The following is a 21154-nucleotide window of genomic DNA, read 5'->3' as shown; positions in this document are numbered from 1 at the left end:
TTTCTGAATTATTTGAAAAAGAGATGAAAAAACCTAATGGGAAGCAAATGATAGAGTGAGGTAGAGAACATTATTGTGTTAGCATGAGGGTATCATAAGCAAGCTGGAAAAATATGTTGTTACAGACACTAAAGGGAAGGTTGAGGTACTTTAAGATGAAGCATTTGCATATGCTGACAAATGGAGGGAATGAGTTGGTAATAATGTTTTTGTAATCAAATTTCTTTTATCATTGTATCTGCTTTATTGTGTTTTTGGCACCTCTAAGGAATATGTTAGTGAGATGAAGATCTTCAGTTTAAAAATCACTCCTTTTTTCAGTGACCCTTTGCTGGATTTATATCTTTTGATGCAGCTCAGAACAACCTGGAATATTCCTCTGCTTCTTTCATTAATTAATTAATTAATTGTTTCTTGCTTGTGATAGTGAAACCAACTTACATTGCATTACTTTCTTCTTTTTAATACCAAGATTAAATTATACATTCATTATTGGTAAAAAGTACCTCATTCACCAATGAGTTACTACTACCTTTCTCTTTTTCATCAATATCTACCTTATCCAATTGGACTAGTTTATGATTTCTGACAGTTCTACTTTTGTATTGTTCGTTTTTTACAACAATATCTTTACGTATTTTTCAAAGATTTCTTTTTATTTGATTATAAATATTTATTTAACTGTAATCTTTGAAAGTCAACGCAATATTAATTATTGATCTATGCACTTACTTTTTACCTAATTTTTAATCAATTTAGGAATATTCAATTATTGTGATATAGAAATTAAAAAAAAAGCAAAATAAAAAATATTATACACATTTCTTTAAAGGAAAAAAAATTATTATATTTCTTTCTTTCTAAAATGAACCTTATACGACACTCTAAAAAATATATATAAAGAGAATCCATAATTTCTTTGATTTGGATGAAAAAGCCTATAATAAAAAAGATGAAGTATAAGTAGTACTTAAACGATGAGTTGTTTTTCAAGTAAAAAAATGTAAATAAAATATTTATTTTCACATTAATTAAGAATTCTGTTAAATTTTATATATTTTGTAAGCAATACTTGATCATATTCATTGAAAATAATGCTCAAATTTTAAAGTTTTCTTAGAAGGTATTTCACTTTTGTAAGAAATTTAAAGTGTTTAAAGATATTTATATTCTCTCGTATCTCGCATCTATATACCTTCTCTGACATTATATATTTAAAATTAATATAGAGTAGAAATTATATTACCCTATCCAAATTAAGGCTTTACAATTTAAAACAATTAAATTAATTAATCTAAATAAAGGCGGAAGATATTTGAAATCAATATTTAGTAAAAAAAGAAAATGATAAGATGCTTAAAATCTTAGGGAAAACAAACAAACAAAGATTTTAAAGTTTTTCTTGAAATTGAGCTTTAAAATGACCACTCAACCACTAAGTAAGTGCCCAGAGACAAAGATGTGGACAACCTAGAAGCACTCGTTGAAAGAAAGACTCAAATGTCACCCTATCTCGATTATTTCACCTTCTTAAACACACCAACGTTATATTCTTTAGAAAAGTGTGATCATTCATATGCACGGATCATTTATATCCATACAAGTTTTAAAAATTATCAAGAGAATATTCCAAGTTGTAACATGACCTCAGTTTCCTACTTGCGTAGCTAGGGAATATATGTACTCATCTTTTTTACAATTATATATATAATATAAGCTATTACAATAAAATATTACTAGTGTATATTTATCACTATCATTAATTTATATAATAAAATTAAGAACAACTAAGATATCAGGTTGTCACAGGGATGTCCATGCATGTCTGTTGGTGGAAATTTTGGCTACAAAATCCAAGTGTTGATGACAAGATTTGGCACTGATAATTGCTGGGATTTTGACATTATTTGCCATTATTAGGTAGCGCTTTAATCAAAGAAAAGGTTGAAAAGGAATTTTAAAGGCAAAAGTTGGTTCTGATATGAGAGAAGATATAAATTAGTGAGTAAGTTATCAAAAGGAGGGGTTTCGAAAGTCATGCATGGTTGTTGAGAGTTTGGACAATTCTGCAGTGAGATGGCCAGGTTGGGAACTTGGGATTTTCAGACACCTCTATGCTTGTCAACTCTTGAGAAAATCTTTCATGTCTCTTTCCCAAATTTCAATTCGAACAACAACACATGAGAGGACACCACAAAAAATATTACACCACAAACGAGGTTATTGTCTCGTCTCACTTCAAAATCATAAACAATGTTCTATGGTGGGAACACATTCTTATTAAACACGAATCATCAACCCTTTGTAACCAAATTCGCATTCCCAGGCAGAGAAAAAATATCAGAATTTGGACGATAAACAAAAGCAAATATGTATGTACATATCAGAATTTTGACTTGGTTGCCTGAGTCTAGACTCGAATTATATATTAAAATAATAAGTGGCAATTATGGGATGAGTTTTACAATATCTCACACCTTATAATTTGTTTCGGTTGCAGGGCGGCTGAGTCGTCAAACACCTCCACACTTTGCTCTTCTAGTCTCTTCGTCTTCCGGTTTCGCTTCCTTTTTTTCGGTCCACTCTTTCTCGTTTGAGGGAACCTGTCAAGGATTTTCCGATGTCAAAGTCACTCTGAGAACAGTGGCGTTTTTAATAGAACAGTAATAAATGTGCAGTGAATGCAACCTATCTACCACTCACCTTTTGACCTGTATTTATAGTTTTTGTTATGGGTTTGGGATTAGTGAAAAGTTAATCACGGCCCAAATTCGGCCCAATAGCTTTTAGCAGCTACTTACCTTAATCTTAAGGGTGTTGTTCCCTCCACCACCACCCTATACTTCCTCCACCTCCCAACATTATTTTAAATACAATTATATCCTTAAGTTAAAAAGATTTTTACTTTTACCCTATTTTAAATAATTTGAAACCTAATTTTACTTTCCCAGCACCCATCCACGTAACTCTCTTCCCCTTTCTCCATTTTCGTTTCACCTCCCCACCTCCCGCACTTCCATTCCTTTTTCTTCCCAGTTTTTTTTTTGGTTTGAAAGCTTCCATTGTCGCCGTGGTGTGAAGGAGCGTCGCCGCTGTGGTGTGGAGGAACATCGAGGAGCGTCCAGAGCATCAACCAGATCTTCAACGGATGTCAACATCCGTTTAAGGTAAAACGGATGTCGACATCCGTTTTTCCTTAAACGGATGTTGACATTCGTTTTTCCTTAAACGGATGTTGACATCCGTTGAAGGATGTTGACATCCGTTGAAGGATGTTGACATCCGTTGAAGGATGTTGACATCCGTTTAAAGGTTACGTTTTTTATTTTAAGGTTTTATTTCAAGGTTTATTCGAATACGAGGAAGCACGACACGCACTGCACCACTCCATGCACTACACCACGAGAGCGATACTGCACCACTCCATGCACTACACCACGAGAGCGATACTGCACCACGAGAGGGAGACTGCTTGATAATTCTTTCCACCACCACCAACCTTTGCAACTTGTAGTATCTCACAATGACGAAAGAAAGAGAGGAAGAAATATAATGTTAAAATGAAAGAAAAATATTTTACTCATGTACGAGACTAGAATAGGTTATTAGTGAAATAGGTTGTGAATGGGTAAAATTAAAAAATAATAACCCTAAAAATAAAATTTTACTGAGGGACAAAATAGTAAATGGGAGGTGGAGGGAGAAAGGTGTGGTGGTGGAGGGAGCAACACCCTAATCTTAATCCTAATCTGGTTAATTGGCGGTATGGTGGACCGGCCTCCTGATATTAGGTCTTACAATCGGCCGGCCCATATGGGCGATCTGATGAGTTGTTATTCATCCGGATGATGAGTGGCAAGGTCATGTAATTGGATAGTCATTAGCCACACGGATGTCCGGTCTATACGCTGCCCGGTCCCTAATGGTATAGGCGGTATGGCCGGCCGGCCTCCTGATATTAGGTCTTACAGCCGGCCGACCCATATGGGCAATCTGATGAGTTGTTATTCATCCGGACGACGAGTGGCAAGGTCGCGTAATTGAGTAGTCATTAGCCACACGGACGTCCGGTCTATACGCTGCCCGGTCCCTAATGGTACATAATTTATACGTTTTTATAATTTAAATTATAAGATATTTATGTATTTATATCATTTAAAGAATATTATAAATTATATATTTTAGTAATGATAAATAAAAAAGTTTAACTTACCAGTTCATTAGTGGGGAAAACCCATATATGTTATACTTCGTTATAAGGAATTGCCAAATTTTATGAAGAAACTTTATTGAAAGAAATGGAACCTCCAAAGCACTAGTTGATAAATATGTTTTCATTTTAACTGTGAATATAAATGTTAAATTTGTAATTTTAAAGATTAAACGGGAAACTTTTTATATGTATATATTTTATTTTCGTTTTAATTGTAACTTCAATGGAGCTGTTACTCAGGAAAAAAAAATATAACATTCCTTTCAACTGGAATTTCAATGGAGTAGTTACGAGAAAAGAAGAATAAGGCTCTTACCATTTTCCAACAGTAAACTTATATATATGTATTACTTTCTTTTTTTCTTTCAAGTATATCGGTTGCTTGTTCATAATCTTAAAATATAAAAAGAATAATCATCAACTTCTAACATGTTATTTTCATGATTTTCTTAATTGAGAGACTAGATAGAATGAAACAGAAATCACATTTATTTTAAAATTAGTAGAAACAATTTTCGTTTAACTATGAATATTTAATTGATTGAGTTGATGGAGCAGTTTCGAAAAAATAATAGAAACTGAAAATAACCTATTCAAAAAGAGGAGTGAGAAGCACTCAAAGACAATAACTCTCTAATTTTAGTAGTAAACATAAGCATTAAATTTATAAATTATATTTTGCCTTTATTTTTTAAAGTCAATAAACAAAAGATATCAATTAAACTACGTACAAGTTCAGTATTCTGACTAAGTTAATATAATTAAATTAAACATATGATTTTTTACAATTGATTCTTGATGTCCATCAGTTACCTTTCTCATAACTTTTATATCTATTACTTTATTTGTTCCATTGTAAAATTAGAAATTATATAGTTTATTTTTAAAATTGTTCTTTAAATCTTCATATCAAAGCATATAATTTTTCTAAATCAAACTATATTTTTTTCTCTCAAGATTTTTGACCAACTTGTTCAACATCAGTCTCCAATCCAATTAGAAATATTTGATCCTCAATCTTTTATTTTATTTTTTATGTCATTTCATATTATTAGTATCTTTCATAACTACTTTGTCACGATGAATAATAAATGACTTTTGATTCATGATAAATGACCTGTAAATGACCAGTTTCACCATGAAATGTTTTCGACAAAGCATTCATTAGTGTAAAATAGATCAATTACATCACGCGATGTATGCTCAACTATAAAGAATTAGATGCTTTGAATATTTTCATTGTGATTCTCTCACATTTTGCATATTGTTGTAATTTATGTTTCATGTATATTAAACAAAGTCATTACAATTGATATTTTTTTTTTTTTGCATTTTAGGTTATGCTTTTAAGCCAAAACTATCTTTTTTAAATTTATGTTAGGTACTATCAGGATTGACGTAAATTTACTTCGAAAATTTTGTCTAACATAATTTAAATCAATACCAAATTAACATACATAAAAAAAAACAAAAAATATCATACTTGAAAAACCTGTTCTATGGTAGTGTAAATATTATAAACAATGATTAAGCAAAAATAACTTTTTATGATTTCTGGTTTCATAAATATCAGTCATCATCTTCTCACTTTTTGGTTATTAACATTGAAAGAAAAAACAAAGGCTTCATTAGTCGGTTGATCTCACTTTAATGAGAAAGTTTTAAATTGCTCACGACTTTGATTTTTCGCGTCCTAAAATTTGTTAAAATGCTTTAATCAAATATTTTATGTTAGATTTTCAGAAACAATATTAAGAAAGCAGTGATATGGTAAAATGTAATAGATATGTGAGAAAGTTTTCTAAAATCTTCCCATACTGCCATGTGGTCAACTCTTTCTCTCTTCCTTTTATTTCTTCACTATCTATACAGTGTTCACTCACCCCACACACCCCTTCATTGTTCACTCCATCAATTACCCTAAAATCACTCATCATCCCACACCTTCATATCCCCTTAATAGATAACAATAAACATAGTGCTCAAAAATAAATAAATAAAATTCCAAATTGATAAAGAACTCTCCAATTTCAGATTTTAGCCAAAAAAGGCTTTAGTTGAATAGTGAACACTAAGAGACACCACCAGTAACTCCCTCCATGGGTTTTAGAGAAGAATATGAATAATGTGACAATGACTAAGGTGTTAAAATGGTAATGGTGGGTAGAAGAAGAAAGTGTAGGGAGGTTCAACACACACATAGATCTTCATACTGGTAAGTTATTGTCCGTTTTGAGTCAAGCCCTCACGGATTTGCTTTTGGTACCACTCCAAAAAGCCTCTTATCAATGAGAGTATCTTATGTGTATATAAACTCATGTCCATCTCTTATTTTATTTGATGTGAGACTTTTTTTGTACTCATCAGAAAGAGGATCAAGAAAAAAATCCAAATTTCATTCACACCAAAATAATTATGTATCATGTATCACTTGCCAAATAATTATGCATAATTACATGATCCTTAAATATTTTAAGGACATTAACGGAAAAAAACTTATTAAAACGTTTAACAAACTTTAAAATGCAATTGAAACAAAAATCAAAGCAACATCAAAGTAGGAATCAACTAAATAATTAGGTAAGAAAAACAATCCTAAGCTTCATTGCCTAGTTGTAAAGATATGATTAATTTTATTATTAACATTATAACATTAAATTCAACCTAAAATCTTAAAATAATGAATTTGTAAGTCTTTCTACTCATATACTCAATTCACTTATCTCTACTCTTAATTTTATACTAGAATTTTTCACAATTTCTCTTCTAACTTCATACTAAAAGTTTACACAATCTTTCTTTAAATAAAAATAAGAAATTTGGATTATATATAAAACCAAAATACCCATAGATTTGATCCTCTTAAAATTTCAAATTAAAAATATACTAATATCATATATAAAATAGGAAATTTTAAATTAAACGTTGTTAATTTTATCTATAAATTAATCGTATTTTTACTGATGTTATGAATTCCTTTTTAAGTTTTTTCTAGATACTCATAACTCTTTGTCTTTAAAATTTAGTATGTGAATGAGGCTCTAAAATTGAGATTAAATATTTATTAAAAAAAAAAACGGTATGTATGATGAAATATATAGAAGCATTGAACAGGGGTGCATGGAAATGTTGATAACTCATCTCTAAGCTGACAAAACATATAATTGCAAACACATATTACCCCTTTTCAGACATTATGTTAATTTGGTCATTGATAGATAAAGTTGTTGCCTTATGCTATACTCTTGTTTCTCTACTTGGATGTAATTAATATACTATTCATCAAATAAATAATACATATGACCCTTGCAATAATGATTCCTGTAATTCATAAATAAAAAATCTTTGCCAATCAAAATTGTTTTTAATTGATAAAAATAAAAATATTTCAAAAGAATATTACAAATACATAGATATCCAAGAGTAGACCGCTAAGTTGAAAATTCGGTGTGGGACCAGTAACTGCTGTCACTAGTTCAGTGGTTAGGATGTACCTTGTGAGAGAAGTTGTGTATGGAAGGCATGGAATGAAAATAACTTAATAATTAAGATCACATGATCTATTTTTTATGGTTTAAATATACACAATTTGTGCAGTGCCAGCCACAAGAAAGACAATGGAATGGCATAATTAGTGTCACAAAACACCACTTTTGAGAGAAGTATTTGAGTGGATACTTGAGTATTTGTTGTATTTGGGTTAACTTTAATGGTCTAATCTATGGCACAAGTATGCAAAAATCAATTATGGACATCACCCTTAGGCCTTTCAGCCATCATAGTTTACCTCTCTCTATTACCCCTTTTTGACCTTTTCAATTCAATGTAATTCTCTCTACCCAAACTTGGCTCATTATGAGAGAATAAAATATCATTGTGGTGTGTTAATTAGTTTACTTTTTTTATGGAAGTTTGATCACCGACCCCTTTTTCTTTTCACCTAATCTTTTAACAAACAATGTGGAAATTTATTTGACTTTTTCCTTTATTTTATCTCATTCTCATTGGATGTTGGACTTCTTGTATGAATGGGAGGGCCATACCTCTATCATCAAACCCTATTTTATTTCTTATGTAACGCTCAAGACAAGGAATTGATTGATCAAATTTTTCTCAAAGTGGAATTCTTCACCATAGTATATTAATATATGTTCCCCTTTCTTTTCTGTGTCCTACAAATCCTACCTCTTAAGAATCTTCATCCTCTCTATTAGTGGGGCCAAATCACATAATCCTCAATTTAAACTTCGAACACCTTATAATATCTTCCATTTTCTGATTTTGGGGCAATCGAATCGTATATTTTATGAACCCTATATAGATTTATGGTGATCATTCAAAATGTAAACTAAAGTATTTTATCCAAAGGCAATGGGAAGAGAAAAGTTATTAGAAATAGAGTACTTTTAAAGCATACATCAAATCCATAGTTTTCGATATTTTTCTTTAAGAGCATTAAGAGTTATTGTTGTTTATGACTAAGAACATCATGTTGTTTTATATAATTTGTTTATGTGCGAGATAAAAATGATAGACTCGCGTATAAGAAAGAAAGAAGATCTCCTATACTATAAATTCTAAAATTTTGCATGAAGATTAAATACTAAAGTTACATTTAATTTGTATATATTATTTTAATTTATCAATATCACTTATTGCATATGCATCCACATAAAAAAAAAGTATTTATAGATAAAATTCCATTCAACCTAAAATTTTAATGCATTATGTTATCATTCTCTCTCACTTTAAGCCATGTATTGATTAATTTCAAAATAAACTACTGAGCTAACTAACTTTCATTCTTCTTTATGATTACCATAATTCGTAGTCAAAACAGAGAAGGACCTATAAAAATGTGGGAGAAAATGGCAGGTGAATCTTATTTAAAACATTGAAGTGTCTGTTTGAAAATTTTCAATCTCATGATTGAGTAAAATATATATGGAATTGATTATTTGTTATGATCTAAAGCTGTTAAAATTTATTTTGGGAATTGAGGTTACCAACTCAGTGCATAGTACTCTTCCATTCATGAAAGTAAGTATACCATCCAACATCATCCAATTATTAAATTCATTACTTAATTCAATCCAACAGATTGAATTAAATTAAAAGAGAAAATTCAAGTATTTTTGAACTATTAGTTTAAAAGAGGAAGTAAATAAGTTATGCATGCAGTGCATGGCGTTGGGAAGAAGTTAAAGAGAGAAAAAAAAGCAAAGCAGAAATTCACTTTTTCAGCTTGCATTTTACGACTTTCCGGTTTCTGTTGCAGTCTTCCACATTCCATTTATATACACATAAGCTGTTACATCTACATCTCTCTGTACGTATTCCTACTCCCATTCATACACTTTTTTCAACTCTCACTCTATCACTATGTCATTGCCATCTTATCTCAACCGTTCACATTATTTTTTTCTTTTTCATCACAAGTTTTTGTTAAACTGTTAAAAGTTATACGTCAATTAATAATAAAGTCCGTTTAAAATATATAATAAATATAAACTTCATTTTATAAATCAATTTTTAAAATTCAATTAAATCTAAAATTTATTTTTTAACATAATATCAAAATGAGTTAGAATATATCTTAATTTAAAATTCAATTAACAGATAGATTTATTAAGTAGATTTAATATTTCAATTCATATAAAAAATTAATATCCAAAATAATAAATTTATTAATTTTTAATTTAATAAAATACTCAATTTTTTTATTATATCTAATATAGAAGTTACACTAACATTTACACTTTGTTTACATGAATTTGAGAGGTTTTGAAAGTAAATTTAACAACTATATGTGAATTAAAAATATCATTATGTGAAATTTAATAAAATACTTTAAAAAATTTAATAATAATAATTTATTATTCTCAAGTCTAGTAAATGTCACTATATGTGAATAGATTTAATTATCCATTTAAAAGGTTAAATATCATGTTAGCGTATGACTTTTAAAACAATTATTACAAAAGTGAATAAATTTAGTATATTTAAGATCGAATCATAATGTAAAACTTACAATTTGAGTGGGAACTAGTTTTCTCACTACCTTTTAAACTCTCTTTTTTTTAATTCTTTTATATTCTGTCAGTTTTATATTTTAGTCTTTGATTATAAGATTTTTCTCGTACATTAACATAAACTTTAAGTTTGGGAACTTAATTTTTATGAATATTTTATTACCGAATAATAGTGTATAATTTTCAATATTATTAATAGTCTAATCTTATGCTTGGGTTTGGTGGGTGTGTGACAAAGAAATATAAAAAATATCATGTAAAAATATATTATATTAATAATATCTAAACTAAAGGTTTACCTTTTTTTTCCCTTATTGTTTATTATATTAAATTAAATTTTGTAACGATATTAAGCATCAAAGTAATTTAACCTCTGATTTTTTTTAAATCAATTTCATTTTATATTTTCTGTGTAGTGTAAATTGACATATGACAACGTTATCAGTTGCAACTTTTTTGGTGAATTTTAAAAGTGTTAGTAATTAACTTCCCCAATTTACTTAAATTTTAACACAAAATAATTACATATATTTTAAAATGAGAGACAGAATTGAACTATTTATTAATAATTGTCCGAAAGTAAAAAGGCAATAAAGTGTGAATTAAATGTTATTGTTTTATTTCATTAACTGTGAATGTTTTTTCATTAGGAAATCTGAATTAAATAAGTGAGAAGCTTTTCATTAGTACAACCAAAATTAATTACATAATGCATTAACTACAGAATTGCATTATAGCATAGTAAACATGCAAACACAAGAGAAAAGGAATTACCATTAATATTTTGTAGAAGGAACTGCAATGGTGAGATGATGCTCTTTACAATTCCTCACTCTTTTTCTGGTTCCACCAGAAACATCGCTGTACGGTAAGCGTGAAAAAGAAGAAAACAGAGAAATCCAACGTACCCCTTTCTATTTTTTCCTCTTTTCTTTACAATAATACTAATATGTTCAGCCATTCTTCCTTACTGGTTTGGTTTCCTTCGGTTTCACGTCAATCTTAAAAAAATAGAAAAGAAAATATGTTATTGTGTATATTAATATTATATTGGTTTAATTATTGCCTTGCCAAAATGTCATGTCACTAATTGCAAATGGGAAAAAAAGGAAAAGAGTCTCAAAAGCTAAAAGGAATTTAACAGTGTCAGAAGTTCAGACACGTTATTGTTTTTAAGCTAAAAAGAGGAGCTGACCCTGCTGTTGCTGTTCTAGCTGATCTTAATCAAACTCAGAGCGTGATGTAATTGTAAGATGCTGCTTTACTTTATAGTCTCTGATGGAGTAGACGTTAATTTTACTATTTGAAGATTCAAAATGTGAAAAATAATAATAATAATAATAATAATGATGATGATGGTTCTAAATTCCTAATATTTTAATTAAACTCTACTAGAAGATATAGTTCCCACTTAAAAAATCATTATTTGCTGTCTTTTTCACTATACAATTCTGAAAAATTGGAGGAATCCCCAGATACGTTGAGGATTGCCTGACGAATGTGGTGCAAGTACTTGGCTTTCTTCATCTTCAGTACATAAGATTCCTAAAATGTTTCATGGTTTTAATGTTACTGGAAATATGGGTTTCCACGTTTAGCTTTGCAGCCTAAGAACAAACACGTTTCTGGGTTAACCATTTTAATTATTTTTTGCACATAGATTTCAAAACCGCAACACCCTTTTAAAATTATTTATCTGGGTAGAGAGCATAAAAATAATTGGTGGTAGATCATGTGCATGAATGCTTTATTCTTGAAAAAAAAATGGCTGTTCTTTTATGTGACGTGTTTTCTTTTTTCTTTTTTTAGGTTTTGTGGGTTGGAGTAGAGAAAAGTGGCGCACAAAGAGGAAGAGATGTGACAAAGGTGCAAAGCAGAAATTTTTGTAAATTATTAACTTCAAGAATAAATTCGGCATCCTGCTAATTATTTTTTTTTACCAAGAAATTATTCCATTAAGAAAAGGAACCATGTTAAAGAAAACTACTTTTAAATTAAAAGATAATGGTTGAATATTGGAGTTAAACTGTAATGCAGTTTAAAATCGTTAAAAATTAATTGTGGCAGTTTTATTAACTTTAAGCATCAGAGAAATATAAAAGATGATAACATTTTAAATTTACAGATCCAATAAAAAGATTTAAACGGTGAGGGACTTTTCAACGTGTGAAACCTATTGTTATTCTAAAAGTGAAAATGTGAAAAATACGTACAAGAATAATACTATAATCCTGTTCTGTATTGCATATGATAGAGTCAAAAATTGATCTCGAAGTTTAGTGAGAACAGTGTTGATTGTCGGGTGGAAATTCAAAACTCTCTCTCTTTCTCTCTCTATCTCATCATCTCAATGAATGTCTCCAAACTTTTCTCTGTCTAGGTTCTCACCATGTGTCACTTTCGGTATTTTTTACAGGAAAACTCCACGTTAACCCACTTAACTTAACACTCACTAAACTCAACTCAACTCAAGAAGAAGATAATCTAGGAAGGAAAGAATGTGCCCATAACTCCCTGGACGAACAACGAGAAGAATGAAGAATAAAAGGAGTGAAATTAAGAAGCTTTAGCCAGATCAAAATAGTTCCACCGATAATAATAAATAATAGAGAAAGAGATATTACGAGAGACCAGAAGAGTTGGTTAGCAGTACTAGCATGAGTTAGGAGTGGTAGAGTGAGACAATAAAGTAGAGAGGGGAGGGTGGGAAGTGTGCATAAACAATTCTGCAAATGTCAAAAGATTCTGAGGAGATAAAAACCATAGAGCAGTGGAAATGGTCAGAAATGCAAGGCCTTGAGCTTGTTCCTGATGCTGCAACTTCACAACAACAACAAGACCAAGTTCCAAGGGAAATGGAGACTGCTCGTGAACAACCCAACAAAGATGCTGCTGCTGCTGCTGCGGTTACTGTGAACGGTGGTTCCATTGGTGGGGAGAAGGCAGAGAGTGTTCCCTCTGTTGGGTTCGGAGAGCTTTTCAGATTCGCTGATGGGTTGGATTATGTTCTCATGGGAATTGGAACGGTTGGAGCAGTTGTGCACGGCTGTTCACTGCCTATATTTCTTCGCTTCTTTGCGGATCTTGTCAATTCCTTTGGCTCCAATGCTAATGATGTGGACAAGATGACTCAGGAAGTGGTTAAGGTAACAATTAAACATAACAACCATCACAAACGAAACTCGGGAGTATTGTTAGAGTTGGGTGTTTTTTCTTGTTGTTGGAGTTGATGTGAATGAGTTGTGTTGTGTGATATTTTTGCAGTATGCATTTTACTTCCTGGTGGTGGGGGCTGCAATATGGGCATCATCCTGGGCAGGTGAGTGAGTTGAATTGAATTGCGTCTCTATGCTTTGTTTCTGGTTTTTGGCTTTGAATTTTCATTGATGGGTTTGGAGTTGTTGCAGAGATTTCGTGTTGGATGTGGAGTGGGGAGCGTCAATCCACCAAGATGAGAATCAAGTATCTGGAGACTGCGTTGAACCAGGACATTCAGTTCTTCGATACCGATGTGCGGACTTCCGATGTTGTTTTCGCCATCAACAGCGATGCTGTCATGGTCCAGGATGCCATTAGTGAGAAGGTGCAGTAACAAGTTGAAGATTTCTTTTACTTTGTTTGGCTTTGCCATTAGATTTGAACTAGTTTTTTTTTTTTTTCTTTTTTTGATGGTTGGTGGTTGATGTGCAGTTGGGGAATTTCATCCACTACATGGCTACGTTTGTTTCTGGCTTTGTTGTGGGTTTCACTGCTGTGTGGCAATTGGCTCTGGTCACTCTTGCTGTTGTTCCTATGATAGCTGTGATTGGAGGCATTCACACCACCACCTTGGCCAAGCTCTCTGGCAAGAGCCAGGAAGCTCTCGCTCAAGCTGGCAACATTGTGGAACAGGTAAGACTCAAGAGTAGAACAAAGTTGAGAAACTCTGTTTATTGAATTTGATTTGAATCAGCATTACATTACTTCTCTCATTGTTTTTGCATTGCAGACGGTTGCACAAATCCGAGTGGTGCTGGCCTTCGTTGGGGAGTCCAGAGCATTACAGGCCTATTCATCAGCCTTGAGGGTTGCACAGAAGCTTGGTTACAAAACTGGGTTCGCAAAGGGAATGGGATTGGGGGCCACCTACTTTGTTGTTTTCTGCTGTTATGCGCTTCTGCTATGGTATGGAGGTTATCTTGTTAGGCACCATGCCACCAATGGAGGACTTGCCATTGCAACCATGTTTGCTGTTATGATCGGTGGATTGTGAGTCCTAGTACTCTGCATTTTCGTGTTATGGCCATTGAACAACCATTCATTTTTAAGGTTTATAATAGTAACATGTTTAAGGATTTGATTGTTGTACACACAGGGGTTTGGGGCAATCTGCACCAAGCATGGCTGCATTTACGAAGGCCAGAGTAGCTGCTGCAAAGATTTTCCGTATAATTGATCACAAGCCGAGTATTGATCGAAATAGCGAATCTGGCATTGAACTAGAGACTGTTACTGGACTTGTGGAACTGAAAAATGTAGACTTTTCTTACCCATCTAGGCCAGAGGTTCGGATTCTCAATGATTTCTCCTTGAATGTGCCTGCTGGCAAAACCATAGCTCTCGTGGGTAGCAGCGGCTCTGGTAAGAGCACTGTTGTCTCCCTCATTGAGAGATTCTATGACCCAACTTCAGGTAAACTTTCAAAATTAGAGTTTCAGTGTGCTGTGCAAAGTTTGACTAGTTTGTTTGAACTTTTTGAGATTGAAGTTTTAATATTGAGAAAAAAAAAAATGTGTGCAGGACAAGTTCTATTAGATGGGCATGACATTAAAACTTTGAAGCTTAGATGGTTGAGGCAGCAGATAGGATTAGTGAGCCAAGAGCCAGCTTTGTTTGCAACCACAATACGAGAAAATATACTGTTGGGTAGGCCTGATGCAAACCAGGTTGAGATTGAAGAAGCTGCTAGGGTTGCTAATGCGCATTCCTTCATCATTAAACTTCCTGAAGGCTATGAAACCCAGGTTAGCCATCTGTGTTTTATGAAAATGGCTTCAGTAATTGCATGTGCAGTGATGATTGACGATGGCCCTTTTTAGCCAGTCCACATCCATGGATTTTTGAATCTTTGGTGTGGAACTACAGAAGAAGCATTTGATTGTTTCCACGGTTGTCTCACTTATCAGTCACTTTCTATTATAAATTGTATAAAATAAAATATATGTTGCAAAATAGAAAAAGTGGATGATAAAATATAAATGTATTTACCTCCAGAATTGTTACAATTGGTAATTAGCACCACAAAAATAGAGTATTGTCTGGACTATTTACATTTATTTGGTCAACAAACAGACCTCATCTTCATTTAAAAATATATAAAAATGAGATTTGTTCAGAAGTCAAAGCCAGGAAGTGCATGTTCATGCGTTGCATCTCAAAAAGGCAAAGAGGGTAACATGCTTCTGTCAACGTGCATGTTCATTCTTAAATAAGGACATGACAACCGACCAACCTGGAAATACTCGGGATATAACAAAAAATGAAGACCATGAAAATTCTTCTCAATTAGACTCCACTAGAGTATATATATAACTTATGGATATGACTCTTAATAAACTAATTATTGTTGACTGAAAGAAGGAATCATATAATATAACTTAAAGATGATGAGACAGAAAGAGGTAGTATATTCACAATTTTAGTCCTGGACTTTTTCATTGAGAGTAACCTTATTCCCCTCCAAGGAACAAGAGTCTTAACCTCTGTGCAAAAAGATGAGTGGAGTAGGATGAAAGTTTAACTGAATTGAATAAAAATACAATTCCATTGCTTGATTATTTTATGATAGATAGATAGATAGATCCAGGTAATGTTTTCCTTCACTTGTTCTGGAAGTGGATGAAATGGTAAGAGAATCATGGAGTTGTTGTTTCCGTCCAATGTCTGGGAATTTGTGTAAGAAATATGAATAGATATTGTATGAAATGAATTAGAATACATTTTAGTAGATTCCATTCCATTTCATCTGTCTTAAACATGCCAAACATTGTCAAATAATGTCGTTTCATTTTATTTTATTTCACTCCACCTCTTTTTATCAATCTGAACATAGGCTTTGAAAATGAAAAATTGTTAGACTGATGTCTGATGAAGTTAAAATGTATTGTTTTGGCAGGTCGGAGAAAGAGGGCTGCAACTTTCTGGAGGGCAAAAACAGAGAATAGCAATAGCAAGGGCAATGCTGAAAAACCCTGCAATTCTTCTCCTAGATGAAGCAACAAGTGCATTGGACTCAGAGTCAGAAAAACTGGTGCAAGAAGCCCTTGACCGGTTCATGATTGGCAGAACAACTCTTGTCATTGCCCATCGCCTCTCCACAATTCGCAAAGCTGATCTTGTTGCTGTTCTTCAGCAAGGAAGTGTTTCTGAAATTGGAACTCATGATGAGCTGTTCTCAAAAGGTGAAAATGGAGTCTATGCCAAGCTTATAAAGATGCAGGAGATGGCTCATGAAACTGCCATGAGTAATGCCAGAAAGAGCAGTGCAAGGTAGCTTTCACTAATATTCTGCATTGGCATTCTTTGAAAAAACTGATTGAAGTTAATTTTCACAGTTTACGAAAGATTATTCATCATTTGGCCACTAAATTTTCATTTGCAGGCCTTCAAGTGCCAGAAACTCTGTCAGCTCACCAATAATTGCTAGGAATTCTTCTTACGGACGGTCACCATACTCGCGTAGGCTGTCTGATTTCTCTACATCTGATTTTAGTCTCTCCCTAGATGCATCACATTCAAATTACAGGCTTGAAAAGCTGGCTTTCAAGGAGCAAGCTAGTTCCTTCTGGAGACTTGCAAAAATGAACTCTCCCGAATGGCTTTATGCTTTGATTGGCTCCATAGGATCTGTTATTTGTGGATCTCTCAGTGCCTTCTTTGCTTATGTTCTTAGTGCTGTCCTCAGTGTGTACTACAATCCAGACCACAGATACATGATCCGTGAAATAGAAAAGTACTGTTACTTGTTGATTGGACTTTCATCAACCGCACTTCTCTTCAACACACTGCAACATTTCTTCTGGGACATTGTTGGGGAAAATCTTACCAAACGTGTGAGGGAGAAAATGCTTACGGCGGTGCTAAAAAATGAAATGGCGTGGTTTGATCAGGAGGAAAATGAGAGTGCCAGGATTGCCGCAAGGCTGGCTCTTGATGCCAACAATGTCAGATCAGCCATTGGAGATCGAATTTCAGTAATTGTGCAGAACACTGCACTTATGCTAGTTGCCTGTACTGCAGGCTTTGTGTTGCAGTGGCGCCTTGCCCTTGTCCTCGTAGCTGTCTTCCCTATTGTTGTTGCAGCCACTGTTTTGCAGGTTTGTTTTTTTGTACATTTCTTTGTTGAAACTCTTTGTGATTCAATTCTGTGTTTTCATTTGTATTCTTTTGTGTGTTGTACAGAAAATGTTCATGACTGGTTTCTCTGGTGACCTGGAAGCTGCTCATGCGAAGGCTACACAACTAGCAGGAGAAGCTATAGCCAATGTAAGGACTGTTGCAGCCTTCAATTCAGAAAGAAAAATTGTGGGTCTTTTCACCTCCAATCTCCAGGCTCCACTAAAGCGTTGCTTTTGGAAGGGACAAATTTCTGGAAGTGGATATGGTGTAGCTCAGTTTGCACTTTATGCTTCCTATGCACTTGGTCTTTGGTATGCTTCTTGGCTAGTGAAGCATGGCATCTCTGACTTCTCTAAAACAATCCGAGTTTTTATGGTCCTAATGGTTTCTGCAAACGGTGCTGCTGAAACTTTAACACTTGCTCCTGACTTTATCAAAGGAGGCCGAGCCATGAAGTCAGTCTTTGAACTCCTTGACCGTAGGACTGAAATTGAACCCGATGATCAAGATGCCACTCCTTTTCCTGATCGTCTCCGTGGTGAAGTTGAACTTAAGCATGTAGATTTCTTCTATCCAACTCGCCCTGACATGCCAGTTTTTCGAGACCTCAGTCTTCGTGCAAGGGCTGGCAAAACTCTTGCCCTTGTAGGACCTAGTGGCTGTGGTAAGAGCTCAGTTATTGCACTTATACAGAGATTCTATGATCCAACATCTGGTCGGGTCATGATTGATGGCAAGGACATAAGGAAATACAATCTGAAGTCCTTAAGAAGGCACATTTCAGTGGTACCTCAGGAGCCATGCTTGTTTGCTACTACAATTTATGAAAACATTGCTTATGGGCATGAGTCAGCCAGTGAAGCTGAGATAATTGAAGCTGCAACTCTTGCCAATGCACACAAGTTCATATCTGCTTTGCCTGATGGATACAAAACATTTGTTGGGGAGAGAGGTGTTCAGCTATCCGGAGGACAAAAGCAAAGAATAGCAGTAGCTCGAGCTTTTGTGAGGAAAGCTGAGCTTATGCTTCTTGATGAGGCCACAAGTGCACTTGATGCTGAATCTGAGAGGTCGGTTCAGGAGGCTCTAGACCGTGCCTCCTCTGGAAAAACAACCATCATCGTTGCACACAGGCTATCAACTATAAGGAATGCCAATCTGATTGCTGTGATTGATGATGGCAAAGTGGCTGAGCAAGGCTCCCATTCACAGTTGTTGAAAAATCACCCCGATGGGATTTATGCACGCATGATTCAGTTGCAAAGGTTCACACACACCCAAGTCATTGGAATGGCCTCAGGTTCAAGTTCTTCAACAAGACCAAAAGATGATGAAAGAGAAGGCTAGCCATTCAAATGATATTACCAGCTACAGGATTATTAGCCATATACCCATTATAATTATTGGCATTTTTGCTTTGACCATAGTATAGTTTGTGTATCATCCCTACCCCCTCTTTCCTTTCCAATTCAAGAATGTATCTTCTTGTCTTTATGAATGTTACTAAGGAAAATGACAGACAAATACAGGAACGATATTGAAATGGATGAACCTATGCTCATCCTTTTTAATTTATTCAAGGCAACTTTTCCTCCAAAGAATCAACAACAATGCATGCCAATGCTCACACCTCCTTACGTAGCAGTACATTTAAGCAACTACCAAAAAAAAAACATTGCTATCAGGCTGAAACTGAACCTCTTTGAATCAAGATATATTGCCTTGAGGTCACGCAAGTAAACAAGAGTTAGCTTTACTCAAGCAGTTTTCTAGGTGCAAAATGGGATATTATTAACAATAAAAGAAAAAAGTATTTTTCTGAGGGCAACAAATGGTCGTGTTAAAATTCTATCACTTTCCAACACTGATGGCACAGCGGTGGCGGTGGCATGAATCTTGTAGCACTTTAACCTCTTTGACCATCTGAGACACATCACAATCAGGCACTCAACATGATGCAGCATCCCTTTCATGGAAATCCTAAATATTGATTGGTTATGATCCCGATGGTGGAATGGCAAAGGCATACGAAGGGGACAAACATTATTGAGCTAAGATCACATGATGGTGGCACAAACGTGCATGGCATTGAAGTAGACAGCAGGTGAGAATCGGAGAAGGATCTAAATGTGGGATGAGTTTGTGGACAAGTGAGGCACAAAAATCAAGTACAGCACAGGAAAATGACAGAAAAGAGGAGTGTGCATGGTGCTCAAGTGCTTGCTATCCGTAATGGGGACCAAACCTTGGTCCCTTTAATTTGTTAAAACTATAAAGTAAGAAATGTGAGTGTAGCAGCATAATGGGTTGGATTGAAAATGGCTTTGTGAAGATGACATATTCCATGGTACGTTAACAACGCTCATGATAGTGAGTTGGGTAACCATTTTACTTAACGACAAATTTTCAGACAACAACACATGCTGTGACTCATACGGTTTCATAATCATCATATTATATGTTCCATTCACCCAACAATCTAGACAACTTGTTATCACCCCAATCAAACCTTTCATTATACAATATCTACTTCTAAGATTTCCTACATCACTGGCTACTGACATTAGGCACGCTCGATGCCTTCTTCAGGAACATTAAGGATGTTTAGGCTCCCTTACGTCCCAACCCAGTTCAACTTTCTCTTTCACATTTTCAAAACTTTAATCAGATTACGTCTTCTGTAATTTAATGTTCAAATTTTCTCTTCTCTTATTTTCAACCAGTCTTCAGAAGAAGTAAAGTATCAGTTAAAATGTAATTCATCTACTGATAGATATCTTTCTACTCGCACTGTGAACCAAACCTTGTAATCTGTTTAAAAGATTCCATACATTAACTGCTCAAACTCATTCACCTTGTTGGTTGATTTCAACGTGACATGTTGTTCTCCTTCAAAAGCAAACGAACATGGCATGGCATGCAGTTTTTGTATTTTCTAAAGTTTTTGTCTTTTTAAACAATTGGCATGTTTCTGCACGAATATTTATTGGCATTTCAATGCTAATAAAAAAATTAAACTAAACTTGTTACAAAAAGCAACCTTAAACGTAGCTTGGATGCCTAGTTTATAATTTTTTTATATTAATGAAATTTTATTAAATTATTATTTAGTTCTATAATTTTAGTATTTAATAAACATGTAAATACTATATAATTTATTAAAATATGTGTCTAACATCCATCACCAGCAATTTAAAGAAATGAATGATTTACAAGTTGTTAATTTGAACTTACCAGCTTTGGACGAACATTTTTAAGTCATTGTCAACTTAGTTTAATTAATAATCAATTAAATAAACAAGTTTGACTAAATATTTAAAGAATAAAATTCAAATAGTTCATAAACAACTGAACTCATTTACATCTCCAATAACAATTTTCCAAGTACACGTTCAATTTGGAACTACTAAGACATCGACCATGTTGTACATGTTTAAAAACCTTTGTCCAGATTTGTCATTTACATTATCTCTTTGCTCTTTGCACCACCCGTTATTTTTCTTAACCCAAATATCATTCACATAAACATCTT

At 33.5% G+C, this 21154-nt stretch overlaps 1 protein-coding gene across 1 annotated transcript; it reads left to right on the top strand.

The window, feature by feature from the left end:
- The first annotated feature begins 12546 nt into the window (after positions 1 to 12546).
- LOC108322440 (ABC transporter B family member 1) lies at positions 12547 to 19220 on the top strand. The gene is made up of 10 exons (XM_017554535.2): positions 12547 to 13391; positions 13510 to 13564; positions 13653 to 13828; positions 13936 to 14136; positions 14234 to 14493; positions 14600 to 14916; positions 15025 to 15248; positions 16400 to 16773; positions 16886 to 17600; positions 17686 to 19220. The coding sequence occupies exons 1-10, from the start codon at positions 12978 to 12980 to the stop codon at positions 18967 to 18969; spliced, it is 4020 nt and encodes a 1339-aa protein (XP_017410024.1). The 5' UTR covers positions 12547 to 12977; the 3' UTR covers positions 18970 to 19220.
- Positions 19221 to 21154: the final 1934 nt, after the last annotated feature.

The sequence above is a fragment of the Vigna angularis genome, chromosome 2 (genome assembly GCF_016808095.1).
Source record: "Vigna angularis cultivar LongXiaoDou No.4 chromosome 2, ASM1680809v1, whole genome shotgun sequence".
NCBI lineage: Eukaryota > Viridiplantae > Streptophyta > Magnoliopsida > Fabales > Fabaceae > Vigna > Vigna angularis.
Note: the sequence above shows the minus strand (reverse complement) of the source record. Positions and strands in the feature narration are given on the sequence as shown.

Coding starts and splice junctions, on each gene's coding strand:
- LOC108322440 (XM_017554535.2), top strand. CDS start 12,978: ATGTCAAAAGATTCTGAGGAGATAAAAACCATAGAGCAGTGGAAATGG. Junction 13,392..13,509: donor TGACTCAGGAAGTGGTTAAG/GTAACAATTAAA, acceptor ATATTTTTGCAG/TATGCATTTTACTTCCTGGT. Junction 13,565..13,652: donor ATGGGCATCATCCTGGGCAG/GTGAGTGAGTTG, acceptor GAGTTGTTGCAG/AGATTTCGTGTTGGATGTGG.